General features: G+C 36.1%; 1 protein-coding gene across 1 annotated transcript; it reads right to left on the bottom strand.

Annotated features, from left to right (window-relative positions):
* Positions 1-9,781: 9,781 nt before the first annotated feature.
* LOC140435169 (circadian clock-controlled protein daywake-like) lies at positions 9,782-18,839 on the bottom strand. Its single transcript, XM_072523922.1, has 3 exons — positions 18,682-18,839; positions 13,672-14,037; positions 9,782-10,102 (listed from the first exon to the last, which is right to left on the bottom strand). Exons 1-3 carry the CDS (start codon positions 18,740-18,742, stop codon positions 9,798-9,800), a joined length of 732 nt encoding a protein of 243 aa, XP_072380023.1. The 5' UTR covers positions 18,743-18,839; the 3' UTR covers positions 9,782-9,797.
* Positions 18,840-19,396: the final 557 nt, after the last annotated feature.

Below are 19,396 nucleotides of genomic sequence, written 5' to 3'. Positions count from 1 at the left end.
ATTAATTAATAATTCTTGTGCAGTGTACATACCCAAGTACTTCGCAGTCTCTGCAACAGGAATCTGGGTGTCATTTATTTCAATTGGCACAAATCGCTTTTTCTAATTAGTAAAATTCACATGCACTAATTTGGTCTCATTCAATTTTACCCTCAATTTTTTGGTCCAATTATCGATCTTGTTCACTGAAGATTTTAGATTTCTTGCAGCTTCTTCATTATTATTTCCCACTCCCAGAACAGCTTTGTCATCCGCAAATGTTGCGATTGTTTGAGTTTTAATTTCAGGGATATCGCTAGTGTATAACAAATAGAGAGCTGGACCGAACACACTTCCTTGCGGCGCTCTCGCTTTGGTTTTCTTTAACTCTCTGTAGGTAGCCTCTAATAATAAGTATGCCTCTAATAAGTGCGAATACTGCCTCAGTAGTGCTCTATTTAATTTACGAATGAGGCCTTAATGCCATACCTTATCGAAGGTTTGATCCACATCCAGGAAGATAGATGAACAGATTTGTTTTTCCTCTAGCACCTTTTCAATGATGTTGGTGATTCTATGTACCTAATCTATCGCTGAATCTCACTCTCTAAAGCCAAACTGATGTGGTGGGATTAATCTCAGAGAGAATATTTACTACTTTTTTTAGCCGCTAACCCGCTATGGTATGTCCCAATCGATTCATTCTTGATGCGTTGTATTTCTCGCTTGAGATGTGATACATTGTTTAAACTAGTCTTGTCTTTTTGAGATCTGGTTTGTTGCCATTTGCTTTGTAATTTTTTTTTTAGAAATTAGAGTTCGGATTTCTTTCAGATAATTTTTTCCTTTTGGTCTAATAGGGACGATTGCAGTACTGTTCCATGGTACTTGATGAATCAGTTTGGTAAACAATTCAACTTCTGCATCTGTTTTTTTAATTTCAAAGGGGCTGAAATATTAACTAAGTCTTTTAGTTCATTCCTAAAGTTTCCCTAAACTGTTCTTTCATTTACCAATCTAGTGGAGTCTCTTTCCTTATCATTTCGACACTTCGTCTTCTTCTAGTGCCGTCTCCACTAATGAAGGTTGGCTATAATCATTGAAAATTCGTCTCTATCTTCTGCTTTTCTTAGGAGCGTCTGTGTGTTTAACCCGGTTCAGTCGCGAATGTTTTTCAGCCAGGATATTTGTCGTCTACCAGGACTCCTTTTTCCTTCGATTTTACAAAGACACTAAGTGTGAGGAAAATGGAAGAATTATCCGATTTCATATTCCAAGCCTCCACAATGCTTAAGAAATTAAAGACAATATTCTTAATTATGAAAAAGTCATTCCGGTCTGGGATTTTATTCTGATTCGTTGGCCAATAGGTTGGCTTTCCAGGCGATACTACTTCAGATTGTCTGCAGGCTTTTGCAAGCTCTCTTCCTTAGGTAGATTATTGTAATCAGACCATTGTAATCATCTTCAAATCCAAGTAAGAAAAAAACCACGAAAGCCTAGGTTACAAAGCCAAGAAAACCATGGATAATAGTCAACTCTTTCCAGTACAAGAAACACAGAACAAAACGATACCTTTATTCGCAAACCGTCAACTCCATTTGAACAAATTTTTCAGGAGAGACATAAAACATAATATTTTTTATAAGCTACTGACGACAAAAATTACAATCCAGTTGGTAGATAATATTTACCTATTATTTTTGCCAATACATAATCGTTTATACAATGTTCCTTACAACACTAAAGTATTTTAAGCAGTTATCCAATTTTCTTTCACAGGAAAAAGACGTACTGTTGAAGTTAGCTGGTAAGTACCAAAAATTAATTCAAATTAAAATCCATTGGTGATTATAAAATAGGTTTAATTTAAAACAAAATAAACGGAATTACACTTATAATTATGATTTATAACGTATTTTTTTAACATTTTTGTCATATCAGACGATTTATAACGTCTTCATGAGGAAAGTCATCATAATACTTATGGTAATCTCTCGGCATCAAGTTCAAGATCAAAAAACTTAAGAAAAAATTTATTTTTAAATCGGTTACGACAGCTTAAAATAAAACATAATATTGGATTACTCCTAGCGAATATTACATCTTTTAAAATGGGAGGTGAGCAATTATATCTAATTACTAAATAAATAAATATTCATACCTTGTATTATCCAACTGTTTGTCAATATTTTTTTTCCTTCTGTTGTGTTTTAACAATTTTTCTGCCATAAATTGTGGAACGATACCAGTACGTAGTTAAACGCTGAATAAAATCGCTATCATAATCATAACTTTTCGAAGAAAACGGAGGAGGCTGGTTTTCGAACACCAATTTACACAGAAAGTAGTGATAGTATTTTTTTTATTGATTTATTTAATGTCGTCCGAACCACTGAGGTTATAGACGACAACAATGAAAAATACATATTAGAACAAAGAAAGGTAAATATTAATTACATACTAACATGGAAGAAGATTGACATATGTAATTTGTGGTACATACTAGATTTTAATTTAAATATCTTTTATGCCTATAGCCGTTAAACACTCTATAATATTGTTTAGATGATTGTTGTCTCTAAGAAGCTCGCCTATGTCGCTGGGAAGGTTGAGTTTACTTCTCGTTTCCTGGAAAATTTGACAAGTCGAAGTCGAGAAAAGATGACTTGTTTTTTTCTAGGTAACACAAAGGCTTGTTTTTGTAAAGCATTGTCTTTAATTTGCCTTAGTTTTTTGGAACACTGCGACCATTTGTTTTGCCACGCACAACTAACTACGTTTTTTAAGCACAATTTAAGATCACTTGGCACTATTTTATTTAATTGCACTTGACAATCACTTGTCGCTGATTCGTGAGCTAGACGGTCCACAACCTCGTTACCGTATATTCCAATATGAGATGGAACCCAGATTAATACCACGTGTTTGTTTTCCTTTGCAGCATTTTAAAGTTCTTTGTAAATGTCTTTATGAATAGGATTGCTGGAGTATATGTTTTGGATGTCACAAAGGGCATTCATTGAGTCAGTTATGATTGTGTAATTTCTCTGGTTCGTTTTGTTAATGAATCTTAGAGCTTCAAGGATTGCGTATAGTTCTGCATTGAAGATAGTCCAGTTGTTATGCAACTTAAATTTAGCATTATGAGTATTACAGAAAATGGCTGCGCCGACTCCCTTGTTTTTGATGCATCTGTGTAGATCTGTCGGTAGTAGCTAAATCTATCCATAATATCTTTGAATTGGTTTATTAATAAGGCTGGTGGGGATTCATGTTTATTAAATTTTGATAGATCAGTGATTACTGGTGGTTTATTTACAGTCCATGGAGGAGGAGTGTTTTCGAAAGGGTGGTATATTGTCGGGAATATTATGCTATATTTATGAAGTAATCGGTTAATTCGTTCATAGAAAGGCGGAGTATATTGAGGATGAGATGAGAAGTAGTAGCTAAAACGATTGCTATGAACGTTGTGGTAGACTGGGTTATCTAGAGAGGATAGTGATAGTATTGGAGTTGTTGTTTTCGCAAATCATGCGGAATTATAATTGTAAACCAAGTGTGTCCAAAAATTATTTTTGATTAAACGTGGAGTTGCCGGTTTGCAAATTAAGGTATCGAAAACTTAATTCTAATTAAGATACTGCAAACTGTATATTTTCGAAACAACTTTTTTTTATAAAAAACAACATTTTTTAACACATTACCATGCAATATAATACGAGATTACTAAAATACTAAAATAAATAACGATACACATTGTATTGTTACGATAAATATACTGGCCTAACTTTTATGACTAATTATTCTGTTTTATTGTAGAAATTTCGGTGGAAGTCTAGATTCAAATTATGGTGAATTCTCCAACTTGATGTTCTCGACTATTCCAGTATATCAGGATTTCGTATATAAATACAACATTTTTATATGGAGAAACAGTTAATACTCAAGACCCGCGCTCGCGAATTTGTACGTACGGATATAATAAATTATTGTCAGATAAGTTAATATAAATAAAGAAATAAATTAAATCCGTAAGTGTTATAAATATTGAACCTTTTAATAAATTCACAACAAATGGTGTCAGAACAGTGGAATACTTAAGATAAATTGCGAAAATAAATTACAAGTGAATATAAAATAAATTGTGAAAATGGCTACGATTTATGAGCTGACAGTGACTAATTTAAGAAGACATCTTGAAGACAGAGAATTAGCTTCTACCGGAAAAAAGGCTGAGTTAGTCCAACGACTAAAGAACGCTTTGCTAGAAGAAGGACTAGATCCAGAGACTTATATATTTGAAGACAAACATGATGCTGTCATCTCGTCGATTTCGAAATTAGAGAACAAAGTTTCTGGCGATATTTCGAAAGTTTCCGGCGACATCGCTTCTTTAGAAAGCAAAGTCACTTCTGAGATGTCTGCCCTGGACGATAGAATATCTTCGTTAAAAAACCAAGTTGCTGCCGATATGTTAGCCTTCGAAGAAAAGATTAAAGAGATGGAAAGGAAGATGGAAGAAACAGGGACAGCAGAGAGAGGTAACAATCCGATTACAGTGGAGATAAAAGAAGACGAGACGAAATTTAAGTTGGAGACACGGCCGAAATTTGAAGGAAGTGGAGGTTCTATTCATGTTAAAGTCCCAACTTTCGACGGAAAATCATCATGGAACAACTACATGAAACAGTTCGAATCAGCCGCAAGAGCAAATGGATGGTCTGAAAAAGAAAAGGCTGTAAACCTGACTATCGCTCTTCGAGGAGATGCCTTAGATGTGCTTCAGACCATAGCAGTAGAGGAGACCGATGATTTCGAACAACTGAAGAAGAGGTTAAATATGCGATATGGCCACGAACATTTGGAGCATGTATATCAGTCGCAGCTTAAAAATCGTAGACAGAAGAAAGATGAGGCTCTTCAAGAATATGAGGTAGATATTGCCAGATTAGTACGATATGCTTATCCAACAGCTCCCGAAGACATGATGGAAAAATTGGCCGTTCAAACGTTTATTGATGGTCTTCGTGATCATGAAATGCAGGGAACACTACGATTAGCTCGTCACAAGACGCTGGTTGATGTCTTATCCGCCGCCCTCGAATACGAGTCAGCTACGCAGGCCTCTGGCGGGTACAGTAAAGTTAGGACTGTAAAAGAGGAAGGAGATGAAGATAAACTTGACCAGCTCTTTAATTTGATGAAAAGCATGACATGCAAGAAAAAGAAGACCATAAAATCAAGAAACTCACCATCAGGAAAACCAGAACGAGTCAACCCTAGGGAGGCAGCTTCGACCCGGAACTCTTCCAAAGACCCTCTTATACTAATAGCTTCTTTGAAATGTCGTGAAGATAGTGTATATGTAGATGGAGACATAAATGGTAAAAAGCATACGTTGTTGGTGGATACCGGAGCGACCAGAACCATTATACGCCCGACAGTTCTAAACAGCCGAAAGAAACTGTTACCAACGAGGTTGCGACTTCGGACCGCTACAGGTGAAAATGCCAACATTCATGGAGAAATCCAGGTACAATTGGGAATTGGAGCAGAAAAGTTCGTCCATACTGTTATAGTTGCTGACATCGAAGAGGATGTTATATTAGGAATGGACGTAATGAATATGCATGGATTCCAATTGGATTTTAAGAATAAGGTAATCAAAGTTGGCAACGAGGAGGTATTTCTCCATCCACATAATGACAACACTGTGCAAGCAGCCATTACAGAAGATACAGTCGTGCCTGCGAGAAGCGAAACGATCATAGTAGCGCGGCTACAGGGACTTGTGGACGAAGGGAGACCTGTTATGATGGAGCCTTGGAACCACGACGATGAGGTTGGCCGTGGAATCATAATTGGAAAGGAATTGGTGACTTCGGCTAAGGAAATTCCTGTGAGACTTATCAATGTCAACGACTACCCAGTGACCATAAAGAAAGAGACAAAAGTAGGAACTTGTGTACCTGTGACATCCATAATCCGTCAGGCGACAACATCTGATAATTCCAACGACAAATTCGACCAAATGGTTGCAGTTGCAGGACAGTCTCTAAATCAGATGGAGAAAAGGAAATTAAGGGAATTTCTGCGGCAGTATCGTGATATTTTCGTACCGAAAGGAGGAAAGACGGGAAGAACTACCGTTGTTAAGCATAAAATTGATACTGGTAATGCTAAGCCAATTCGTCAAACAGCTCGACGATTACCACAGGCGAAGAGAGAGGAAGCTGAAACGATTGTTCAGGAAATGAAGAAAGACGGGGTGATAGAACCTTCTACGAGCCCATGGGTCTCTCCGGTGGTCCTGGTTAAGAAGAAAGACGGAACGACGAGGTTCTGTGTGGATTACCGTTTGCTGAACAACGTTACCAAGAAAGATAGTTATCCTCTGCCTCGGATCGATGACACATTGGACACATTGGCTGGAAGTAAATTGTTTTCTACTTTAGATTTGAAGTCTGGATACTGGCAGGTAGAAATGGACCCAGTAGATAAAGAAAAGACAGCCTTCACCACAGGATCTGGATTGTGGCAATTCAACGTTATGCCATTTGGACTCTGTAATGCTCCTGCGACATTTGAGAGGCTTATGGAAAATGTGTTGAGAGGGTTATCTTGGAAAACATGCCTGGTTTATTTAGATGACATAATCGTCTTGGGGGAGACATTCGAAGATCATTTGAGGAATTTAGAAAACGTTTTTAATCGACTTAAAGCTGCCCAATTGATGCTAAACCCCAAGAAGTGCCAGCTATTTCAAGGTAAAGTCAATTATCTGGGTCATATAGTCAGTAAAGAAGGAGTGGCCGTGGATAAGGGAAAAATCGATTCCATTAAGGAATGGCCAAAACCAACTGACAAACATCAAGTGAGAAGTTTTCTTGGACTATGTACTTACTACCGGAGGTTTATTAAGAAGTTTGCAGATATCGCTAAGCCATTAACGCGACTTACAGAGGAATCAAGAGAATACCGCTGGGATATAGACTGCCAAAATGCCTTTGAAACGTTGAAAAAGCATTTAATAACAGCACCAATTTTGGGGTATCCACTGCCAGAAGGAGAGTTCATCTTAGATACGGATGCAAGTAATGTGGGAATTGGAGGAGTGCTGTCTCAGATTCAAGGAGGACAGGAACGAGTCCTCGGATATTTTAGTAAAGTTCTTTCAAAACCTGAGCGGAATTATTGCGTCACGAGAAGAGAACTTCTGGCAGTAGTGAAATCAGTAGAGCACTTCTATCAATACCTCTATGGAAGGAAGTTTTTAATCCGAACCGACCATGCCGCCCTTAAGTGGTTGATGCAGTTTAAGAATCCAGAGGGTCAGATAGCCAGGTGGATCGAACGACTCCAAGAATACGATTTTAAGATTGAGCACCGAGCCGGAGTTAGCCACAGAAACGCTGATTCTCTTTCCAGACGGCCATGCCCAGCAGAGTGTCCCCACTGCAACAAAACGGAATCCAAGGAAGCAGCAGTGCTAAGAACGACGATTGTCAACGACGACTGGACGCCTACTAAGATAAGGGAAGAACAAGAGAGAGATCCAGTTATACAGAAAATCCGAAAATGGAAAGAGGAAAACCGTCGACCACCTTGGCAGGAAATATCAAACCTATGCTCAGTAGTTAAGACGTATTGGGCCCAGTGGGACTCATTTATCATCGAAGATGGCTTGCTTAAACGAGTCCTGGAAAATGATGACGGTTCAGAGAAGAGAAGACAGTTGGTGATCCCAAAGAGCAGAATAGCCGAAGTACTTCGTCAGTTACACGACAGTCCATCGGGAGGGCATTTTGGTGTAAGGAAAACCCTTCAGCGAATTCGGGAACGGTTTTATTGGATGAACAGTTCCGACGACGTAAAAGACTGGTGTAAGAAATGTACTATTTGTGCTACGAGTAACGGGCCTCACCGGAAAAGGAGAGCTCCTATGAGACAATATAATGTTGGAAGCCCGTTTGAAAGAATAGCTTTGGACATTGCAGGGCCATTTCCAGAAAGTGAAAATGGGGGCAAGTACATGCTGGTAGTAATGGATTACTTCACTAAGTGGGTCGAGATTTACGCACTTCCAGACCAGAAGGCCGCCACCGTTGCAGATAAGTTGATCCAAGAATATATCAGCCGATTTGGAGTGCCTTTGGAGATCCATAGTGACCAAGGCAGGAACTTCGAAAGCGATCTATTCCAAGGAATATGTGATAGACTAGGCATGAAGAAAACAAGAACTACAGCATATCATCCGCAATCTGATGGTATGGTAGAACGGATGAATAGGACAGTTGGCAAATATTTGACAAAGATGGTGTCCGATCATCAGCGAGACTGGGACCAATACCTTCCGTTCTTCACAATGGCCTACAGATCTGCTGTTAACGAATCAACAGGCCAGACACCAGCGAAAGTCCTATTCGGACGCGAAATGCGACTACCTTGTGATCTAGAGTTTGGGTGTCGACCTGGAGAAGATGTAGCAGGTGAAGATTATGTGATCGAATTACGAAGAAGAATGGACGATGTACATGAGTTGGTCCGTTCCCACCTTCAGATCGCTAGCGACCGAATGAAGAAACGGTACGATACACAAGCCGAAAAGGGTTGCTTTAAGAAGAACGACAAAGTATGGCTGTATAATCCCAAGAAGCGAAAAGGTTGTTCTCCCAAATTGCAGCAGTTTTGGGAAGGTCCATACCTCATTATGGAGAAGATCAACGATGTCATCTACCGAATAAGCAAGATTCCGAAGGGAAAGCCGATGATAGTACACCATAACCGGCTGGCGTCTTTCGAAGGTGACCACGACGTAGATGAAGAAGTGGAAGTAAACCAAGTCCACGATGTGTCTGACCTCACGTTTGAGGAATTCATGGGTGCCTATGGAGGTACCGGTAAAGCGAGACATGGTGTTACCACTGAAGAAAAGCAAGATCTACTCGCGCTCCCCGATGACTACTCGCTGGCCCTCACCATCCCGGCCAGTATCAAAGACGCACCAGGGTTGGCATCCGTCTTTCGAAGGAAGTTTGGTCGAGTTGCAGAACTTCAATGCCAGGTGCCAGCTCCCGGTAAAACCTTGAAACTCCAAGATGCATCACGTTACCTTTTCTACCTGGTAACAAAAGACACTGCCCGTGACCAACCTACCTACCGAGATGTATGGGAAGCCTTACTTCAATTGAGAGAGCACGTACTAGAGTCCGACGTGCAAAAGTTAGCCATGCCAAAGTTGGAGTGCCGCCAATTAGATTGGAGGGTTATCCGAAATATGGTGGAGGAGATCTTTAAAGACACCGAAGTCCAGGTGTTAGTCTGTTGCAATCCGCATAGTTACTGGTGCGGAGAGAAAACCGTCCCTTGTCATTTTTATACAACTGGAAGTTGTAAAAGAGGGTCCAGTTGCCGATACCAGCATACAGTTCCGGTTCCAGTCCCGACAAGGTTCCAGGAGGAACCATCTTTTAAGAGGGGGGCAATGTTACGATAAATATACTGGCCTAACTTTTATGACTAATTATTCTGTTTTATTGTAGAAATTTCGGTGGAAGTCTAGATTCAAATTATGGTGAATTCTCCAACTTGATGTTCTCGACTATTCCAGTATATCAGGATTTCGTATATAAATACAACATTTTTATATGGAGAAACAGTTAATACTCAAGACCCGCGCTCGCGAATTTGTACGTACGGATATAATAAATTATTGTCAGATAAGTTAATATAAATAAAGAAATAAATTAAATCCGTAAGTGTTATAAATATTGAACCTTTTAATAAATTCACAACAGTATTAATACCTATATTTATTTTTCTGGAAACAATACATCGAGCGGTATTCTCTTAAATAAATTTTCATGCCTCTCGTAAACAACGGTTTTAACTATCTCTTCAATAACAGGTGTAAATTCTTCTATGAGCAATTTATAGTTGTCATTAAGAATCTGGTTACTTCTTTCCTTGAGTTCTATGTTGTCACCGAAAAGTCCATCGAACACTGCTAAGTATTTACCGATTATTATCTTAAGGTCGATTTTTTTAATTGTCAAATATTCTACTCCTTTTCGGTGTACTCGGTCAAGATCGAGTGAACCTGATGCCTTGATATTTGCTAAAAATAAATAAATTTTATCAGTTTATGTATTAGATAGGAACAGTACGTTATTTTTATGCTTGTAATAGATAAGGCCGTATATATTGAGTGTTGGGTGGAAGGTATATAAATGTAGCTTTTTGCATAAATCGGTTCCAAGAATCACTAAAAATCATAGTTCCACTATGCATGAGTTTTTAAACATACTTCTGAAAATGTCCTGAGTTTTGAAAATATTTCTTAAGTTTTGTCTGTTGATAATAATTTAAAATTTGAACAAACATGTTGGAAACAAAAATATTCAAAAATACCATACCTAGTGTTCTAGATAACACATAATAATTAATCTTAGGACTTTTTTTCTTCTTCTTCTTTCAGTACCCTGTCCGATTATCGAACGTTGGCGATCATATTGGCAATAATAACTTTATTTACGGCGGCTCTAAATAAATTAGCGGTGGTATCTTGATACCATTCTCGGAGATTTCGGAGCCAGGATGTTCTTCGTCGGCCTGGGCCTTTCCTTCCGGCGATCTTACTCTGTATTATGAGGTGTAAAAGGTTATACATACCTCTCTCTGGATGTCTCATTACATGACCGAAATAGGACACCCGTACAAAATAGGTTACAAGGATCCGTTGCTCCGTACTCGTAGATTATGAGAGTCTATTATACGGTTGTTGTGTACAGTAAATTCACAATGCAACCATAAACAGAGGAAGAAAACCAAATATTTAGGTAATGATTACTATGGGAGGTAACACTACAACGAGGATTTTATTGGCACGGCCAACAAAGACGTTTTCGTGGAAAGAAGTTAAAATCGTATATACGTTTTTAAAGAAAGTTTAATAAGATAAACGAAGATTATACAAAATATAACAATCGTCAACTTGAGATGTTACAATGTCTACGAATCAAAAAGGACCAAAAATAGATGAGAGAAAACAACAAGTAAAGAGCTGGTAGTGTTTTAGGTGTAGAAATGTAAGTTGGTAACACTTTTTTATCTGTCGGCCATTTTGACAGCTGTCAAGTGATATATATTAAGTTTGGTTTGGAATTTCAGCATGAATAGACTAGAAAAGTACTCTCTGCTTAGACTCATAATCCAAGGAAAAATCTCGGGAAAGAGAAATGTGGGACGTAGGAGGATTTCCTGGTTGCGAAATTTATGGGAGTGGTATGGGTGCAGTTCAATACAGTTGTTCAGAGCTGCAGCCAACAAAGTAAAGATTGCTGTGATGGTAGCCAACCCCCGATAGAAGACGGTACTGCAAGAAGAAGAAGACTGGATGCTTGAACAACGCTTCCAAATTGGAAAAATCTATTTTGAAAATTGTGGCTTTGTTCGAAATGCGTATCGCGCACTACGTCAATTTTATGGTCAACATAATAGTCCATCAGAGCAAGTAATTCGATTAACCATGAAACGTTTTTGCACCACGTTTACTCTAAATGATAATATGTATCCACAGAAACGTTGTACAGTGCATACAGAAGAAGCTGTTGCTGCTGTAGAGCTTAGCGTACAAAAAGACCCGAGTCAGTCTATCTGCCGTCATGCACAGCAATTGGATACTTGTCCATCGACTTTATGGAGGATTTTGCGGCAAGATCTTGCTTTATGTGCTTACAAAATCCAACTCATGAAGGAATTGAAAGTACATCATCACCTAGCAAGGCGTAGATTATATACTACTTTATAGTAGATTATTTATTTTGCGATGAAGCTCACTTTTGATTGAATGGCTACCTCAACAAACAGAACTGCCCTATTGCTAGTTAAGATAATCCTCAAATTTATGTTGAGAAACCATTACATCAAGAAATCCCCTCGTATATGTATTAAAACATCGAAGAATAATTTCAGTGTATTTCTATTTCCTTTCGTACACGTACAAGTTAAAACACCGAAAAATATTCTTTTAATTTCTCTTTGCGTCGCCGAGTTGATAAAAACACATTTTAAGAGTTTGTTTATATACCGCGGACGGGTATTTCTTTGGTATTTTCTTTTGATCGAAGCCGCTCGATATTGCGTTTTAAATAAACATCCATTTAGATCGCTGAGAAGGTTTTGCTAAAAAGATAATTGCGATATTCTCGCTGGGGCCGTTGTCAGGGTTAGTTGCTTCAGCGTTTATCTAAATTTTACGTCAAATTTGTAATGTTTTCTTATTTTTCGTTCCTTTTCATGTAAAATATGTAGTGTATTGTGGCAGTTAATAGTTCAGTTATAGTGAAAGTGAAGTTTGAAAGGGTGGCCATAATGAGCAAACGTGTTTTAATTTAGTCGGAAACGACCGGCTTATTTGTTGAAAAATAATGAATTATACTATATGTAATGTGTCAGTTTTGGAAGAGTGATCACTGTTTCTATGTTTTTAAGTATCTAAGAGATTTGTGTCGCCTACAACAACTTTGAAAGATATCCACATGTTTATTTTCCTGTTTTTTAAGAAGCCGAGTCTAAAGTTTGTATTCAGTGCCATCAATTTCAACCTCAAATGTGTATTTGTCCTAATTAAGAAGCCGTTTGCAAATACTTTTCATAGTATGGAGATGAATTTATTCGAGTGACAGAGTTTGAGTTCCAGTTCCTAACCCCAGAAAATTTAAAGTAATTTTAGTGAAATCAAGGTAACTTTTGTGTTTGATTTTTAAAGAAAGAATAAACATTTTTAATAATAATTTGCTTTCATAACAATTTAAAAAATAGTAATAATTAAAATTGTAGATCATAGGACGTGCCTTAGCTGTCATTTTATATGTCCTCTTGTTTTAAGATTAGGTATTGACATATGACAGGTAGCTTTAATATTTTTCTGTCTAATCTAATCTTATTGGTAAATAATCATATTTGAGATTTTTGTTTTGTTTTTTTAGAAAAAGGTTAACCACTACGCAGAGTTTTATTTAAAAGGATAATTTTTAATTGTAATATTTTATTTTTGCCACAAATTATAGCCCAGTAACATTTGTAAGTTTTGTAGTATCTCCAACTAAGAGTTTGTAAACGGATAGTACATAGTAAGTTTTTCTTCTTTGTTATTTTGGTATAAATCTTTGTAACTATTAATATAGTATTTTTGTACCACTTATATTTGTAACTATTTTTGGTGAGACAGTAAGAAATGTTTAATTTTTCCCCTAAACCATTTTGTCTATTTATTTTAAAAAAGATTCTAACCCTTTTTCTTGTGTTTTTTTAAGACGGAATAACCTTTTCTTTCATCCAGCAGGAGGTTCCTCGAAGCGGCGTCCCTATTTTAAATAGCTAGAGAACTTTCTTGTGTTTTGTTTGCCAATTTGTCCAGGAGGTTCATGTAAGTACCCCCTTGTTTCATTTTTTGTAGTTGCCCAATCCAATCCCATTGTTTTATTCACTTATCCAGGACCCAACTTTTCCAAATAAACCCTGAGCGCGGTTCGCATAAGTTTCATTTATTTTGCTTGCCCTATCTCTGCCCCAATAATTTCTGTTCCCAATTTTCAACCCCCCATAGTAATACCCTATGTGGTAGGCAAAATATTCGTTACAACCAATTAGAATTTTATAACAGAAATATTAAAAAATACTTACTTATATTGCCTACGCCATGGCCATCCGAATCAAATTGCAAAATCAATATTTTGCCCTTCATTGTCATGTCGGTATCTATTCCGATCGAATCCCATTCAAGATTTAAATCCAAATGCATTTTCTTCATATCATATTTAACGTCGACCAAAGTAAAATTGTCGACATGGTACAATTTAATATTGCGCATACTAACTTTGATATGACTATCAGGTTCAAGCTCTGCTTTTTCAATTATTAGTGGATCAAATTGGGGTATATAGAGTTCGGGAATACCTTTGGCTAGCCTAGGTTGGAGGTTCTTTATGTTTCTAGCCAGGCACTCGTCTAATTTGGGATCATTTCGATTACATGGTTCCACGAAGGATGCTGAAATTGTGCAAAATAATTGTAAATTAATACAATTTTAATTTCTAGTCTTATAAAAGTAAGCAATTTTCATCAGAATTAAAAACCTCATAGTTGTGTAAGACCTAAAAATCACCAAATGATAAATAGTGGACCAAGTATGCAAAGATATCTATTTCATCTTTATGTATAACATTTTACTGTTCAGTTGTGTCAATCAGCGCTGCTCATCAAGTTTTCTTATTTTATTGATTCGACCTACGGAATATAATTCTTACAGTGAATTAGTTAACAATTAACAAAGATCTGAAAAAAATTCTGAAAGTGAAAAGTTATTTTAATTTGGCAAAAAATAACATAGGTCCATTGACATCTATTTTGACAGTTCAGAAACGCACATGTGATGCTTGCAGTATCTCAGAGCGGACTTTCCGGAGAATTGACAGCATGAGTGAGGATGAAATAAGTAAAGTAAATAAGAAAAATCGTCTACATCCAAAAACTTTAGATTTGCCCCAGTCAATTAAGTTAGCAATTCAAAATATTATAATATATGATCTGTATAAAGCTAAAGAACACCTAACAAAGGTGCTGTGTTGCAAAAGAGAAGGGACAAGGAACTGTGTGATATTAGTTTACAGTCGATTTCATAATCAAGTTAAAGGAGACTTTAAATTTAAAGTTGCCTTTAACTTTAGATTTTCATTTCATAATCAAGTTAAAGGATCCTTTTTATCAAAAGCTTTTAACTTTAAAGTGAGGATTTCGGACCTTTGTTGTTAAAGCTTCCTTTAAAGAGTACATAACCTATTTTTTGAATATTTTAACCACACTGTTTAAGGTTAGCGTAACTGCCATTCTACATTGTAATAACATATTACTTTTGTAATACCATTCTTTAAACATATTTACACTTTAAAAGCGCAATAATACATAATTTTGAAACATCTAGTTCAAGTTCATCTGATGAAGAGGAATTTATTGCGGTTAGGAGACCAAAAATTTACAGATTAAGAATAAACTATTTTGAACATTATGATGATCTGGATTTTTATCAAAGATTTAGATTAAGAAAAGAGATTTAGGTTAATGATATAGGTATTATACTAATAGAATATCTAATATTAATAAAATTAATAGTAAACTAGAATTGAAAGTAAGTATTAAGTAATTAATCTATTAAAAAGAAAAGTATAGTAATGATGATGAACTAATTAATAAACTAATTAATTTTTAAGTAATAGTAGTACATTTTAGTAAGTATTAAGTAATAAATCTAAAGAAAGTCCAGTAATAATATTTATACAGAAATATATAAAGAAATAATAATAATTAGTAGTTAAAGTGGTATTAAATTAATATTAAAGGTATTAATAATTAAATTGAATCTGGATTAGTAATTAAGTAATTTAGTAGTTAAAAACCGACAATTAAGTATAATATATCAATCTGGTAAGTAGAAAACAAATACAAACGTACGGCAAAATGGCCAAAATGTATGACATTCAATGTGATTATTTCCATTTTAGTTCAAATACATTGTAATTCAGTTTAACCAACAGTATAAAATTTCATTAAAAGCCACTTTACTTAAAGAGCCCTTTAAAGCGAGTTATGAAATCAAATATCATTGACAGCCACTTTAAAGTCGACTTTAACATAAAGTCTCCTTTTACTAAAGTCCACTTTAGCGAATCATTATGAAATCGGCCGTTAACCAGTTTGTCGAGAGTACTGCAACATTTAGGTTTTCGATATAAAAAGACAAATTATAGAAGTATTGTGTGAACTCTCTAACGTTGTATCAAAACGGTGGCATTTTTTAAGAAAATACATCAACAATAAAACCTGTGACAATCAAAAGCAAGTTGTATTTTTAGACGAAACTTGGATTTTCGCTAAAGGAAATTTGTCAAAATTATTATGGCAAGATGGCACCACGAAATGCTATTCCTCTAGCATTCCTGATATTCTCTTCCAGTAATGGTAAAAGATTCATCATACCTCATGCCGGAAATGATGAGGGCTTTATTCCCGACGCAAGTTAAATTTTTTCATCCACAAGGAGTACAGACGATTACCACGGAAATATGGATGCAAATATTTTTGAAGAATGGTTTGAAGAGAATTTGGTAAAAAAATTGAAGCGACCATTCATTATAGTGCTGGATAATGCATCCTATCACTCAAAATTAGAAGAGAAAATTCCTTCAAGCGACTGGATAAAAGAAGAACTAAAGGCGTAACAACAGAAGAAGAAAAATTAAATCAAAGTGAGATATTTTTAAAAGCCGATTTACTGCAAAGGTGTGGAGCCAACAAAATTCAAAAGAAATTTGTCGTCGACCAAATGGCTCTTAAATATGGCTTGTATATATTAAAAAAATTACTATGATAAGCATGCATCCAAAACAAGAGGTGAGGGGTGAAACTAGTCTTAGTTTATGGTAAGAATCGCTTGAACAGATAATGGAAGAACAATGGCAAAATTGTATTAGACACACGGAAGATCTACCACGTTCAGTCCTTTCAAAGTGAGCAAGTTGTGGGTGATTTACGACCTCTAATTATTCGCATTGATAATTCAACTAGTGATGACTCTGAAAGTGAAGTATGAGATATTGAATAAAAGTATTTTCATTGGATGATGTTATATGGTAAATAATAGGTATTATTCTGCAATTTATACCAATGTGCAAAGGCAAAAATCACCGCAAATTTAATTAAATAAAATTGAATAAATTATGTGTAGGCTTATTTGGTCTTTAATTTTTAGTTTATTTAGTAATCTTAATCAGTAATTAGTATATTATATAGTACATCAAAGGAGGGGGGTTCAAAGGAGTAGTGACGCGCAATACAATGTGTTACTTCCTGTTAACACCTATAGCCGCTCCTACTCAATTCTTATCCTCACCTCCAAGACGTGTAGCCTAATCACACGGGTGAAACTCGGCAAACTGAGCAACCTTACTGGAGATTGGGTAACCAACCCTAGTGGAAGGTAGGGTCAGGGCCGACGAGGAAGGGAGAAATGGTCTCTTAAAAAAGTGGAGCTTAAAGAAAATGCCAAATAATCCATAGGGAACTAAAGTTCAAAATATATAAAACCAGGTAAGGTCCTGACGTGGGCTGTAGTGTCATAAGAGGGAGATTATATTATATAAAGAGTTATAGTACAGTATAACTGATGAAATTGCCACTTTCATAAAGATGAGGAAATTCTTCTGCAATAGAGATATAAGCATCCCTTTTCGATTAAGAATGCTAAGTAGCTACGTATTTAACACGCTATTATATGGTGAAGAGGCCTGGACTCTCAAGCAGAACAATATAAAAAATATTGAAAGTTTCGAGATGTGGTGCTACCGTCGAATGCTGAAGATAAGTTGGGTTGAAAGAGTTACAAACTTTGAAGTAATGCGAAAGATAGGAAAAGACCCAGAAATTTTGTCAACGATGAAACGAAGAAAACTCGAATATTTGGGTCACCTGATGGGAGGACATAAATACGCATTACTTCAAAATATAATGCAAGGAAAAATAGAATGAAAACAGAATCCAGGTCGTAGAAGAATGTCATGGCTGCGTAATTTGAGACAGTGTATTTTCTGTACCACTCATGAACTCTTTAGGTCAGCTGTAAATAAGATCAGGATAGCCTTGATGATTTCCAATCTCCAATAGGAGTGGCACAAGAAGAAGAAGAAGATAACTGATGCTGTGGAACTCATAGCAAAACTGGAATGGAACTGGGCAGGCCATGTAGCAAGACACACGACTCACGATGGACGAGCAAAATTACAAATTTGAGGCTAAGAGCAGACAAACATAGTAGAGGAAGACCACCTACACCTAGACTAACGACATCAGGCATATTTCAAAAAATTGGCAACAAAGACCACAATTGTACAGAATGGATAAGTTTAAGGGAGGGATAAATAAGGGTTGGATGGTGATAATGATGATGATGATGATGATGATGATGATGATGATGATGATGATGTTGATGATGATAATGATGATGATGATGATAATGATGGGCTCTTCGGGCCCTGGACAATGCAGATTTAGGCGCCCCTTCATTGCTATTATACCAAAAAATACTCCACCAAGTCTCCAAACTGGACCTAGCCCAGAGCAGAGACTTGAGGCCCAAGTAAGCAATTTTAGTTTCGCGGATGTCATATTAAGATAACAGGAACAAAGCGACTAACGCTAGCTTGTATTTTTAATAGGTTAGGGTACCATTTTGGAGTTCTATTATCCAGGACTCCCACATGAAGAGCATTTGGCTGATAGTTGTGCCCCTATCGAAATGCTAGATGCTGCAGAAGCTGTAGGAATTCGGTAGATATAGATAAAATAAATATTGAATATAGGGACAGCATTTACAAATTTCAGAGAGAATATGCCAGTCTTAAAAGAATAATCATAAACATACTATAAATAAAAACTCGGAGATGTATCCACCGGTGACAAAAAAATAAAGACCAATGAAATTATGGTAGGGTAATATTACTGAAGTTCTGAATTAAAGAAAGATTGGGGATATACCATCAAATTAGACTATTTGCTTTTACGTCAATATTTTATTAGATAAATCTCAGATTTTTCACAGTAAAAGGTAACAAAATAGAAATATGTTTACAAAACTATACTTACGTAAATGTTTTTTACACTCTACAACAAGAGCCACAAATAAAAAGATGAAACACCTTCTCATTTTATTAAATTATCTATAACACCAATAACACAAAAAAATTACGCCTCGATTTTGTACAAATTAATACTGCAAAAATTTCATAGGCTTTTGCCTATTTGTACGATTTGTAAAATCATTTAATAAACATAAAAAATACATTAAACTACACATTTTATTAGCATCCAGAAGAATATTTTGAAATAAACGTGATAATTTCATATAAATGATTAAATTTTAAGTAGGTAATAGAATTGATAATGATTTTAAATTAATAAAATAAACTAATTAGGATTTTTGTTTGCGTATATATTAAAAATCTCAGTGTTATGTTACATATTGATAAGGTGTTTGTTTTTGAATACAAATACAAACATAGAGGGTGCGGCATTAATACGAGGAAGTCCATTACTCAATCTGGCTATGATGACTTTGTTGGTTGCTATACGGAATAGTTGTGTTGAGGTATTTCTATACCATGATCTCTGGTTAGCAAGCCAGGATATTCTTCTTCGTCGTGGGGCCCTTTTCCTTAAATTTTACCTTAAAACATGCATTGATGTAGCTCATAACTGCCTTGATTTCTCAATATATGTCCCATATACTGCAGCTTACGGTCCTTCACGATGTTGACCAAATCTGCGGTTGTATTCATCCTCTGTAGTACTTCTTCATTCG

This window comes from Diabrotica undecimpunctata, chromosome 2 (genome assembly GCF_040954645.1).
Source record: "Diabrotica undecimpunctata isolate CICGRU chromosome 2, icDiaUnde3, whole genome shotgun sequence".
NCBI classification, from domain to species: Eukaryota; Metazoa; Arthropoda; class Insecta; order Coleoptera; family Chrysomelidae; genus Diabrotica; species Diabrotica undecimpunctata.
This window is presented reverse-complemented; position numbering and strand designations above follow the sequence as displayed.

Coding starts and splice junctions, on each gene's coding strand:
- LOC140435169 (XM_072523922.1), bottom strand. CDS start 18,742: ATGAGAAGGTGTTTCATCTTTTTATTTGTGGCTCTTGTTGTAGAGTGT. Junction 14,038..18,681: donor AGAGTGTAAAAAACATTTAC/GTAAGTATAGTT, acceptor GCACAATTTCAG/CATCCTTCGTGGAACCATGT. Junction 10,103..13,671: donor CCATGGCGTAGGCAATATAA/GTAAGTATTTTT, acceptor ATTTATTTTTAG/CAAATATCAAGGCATCAGGT.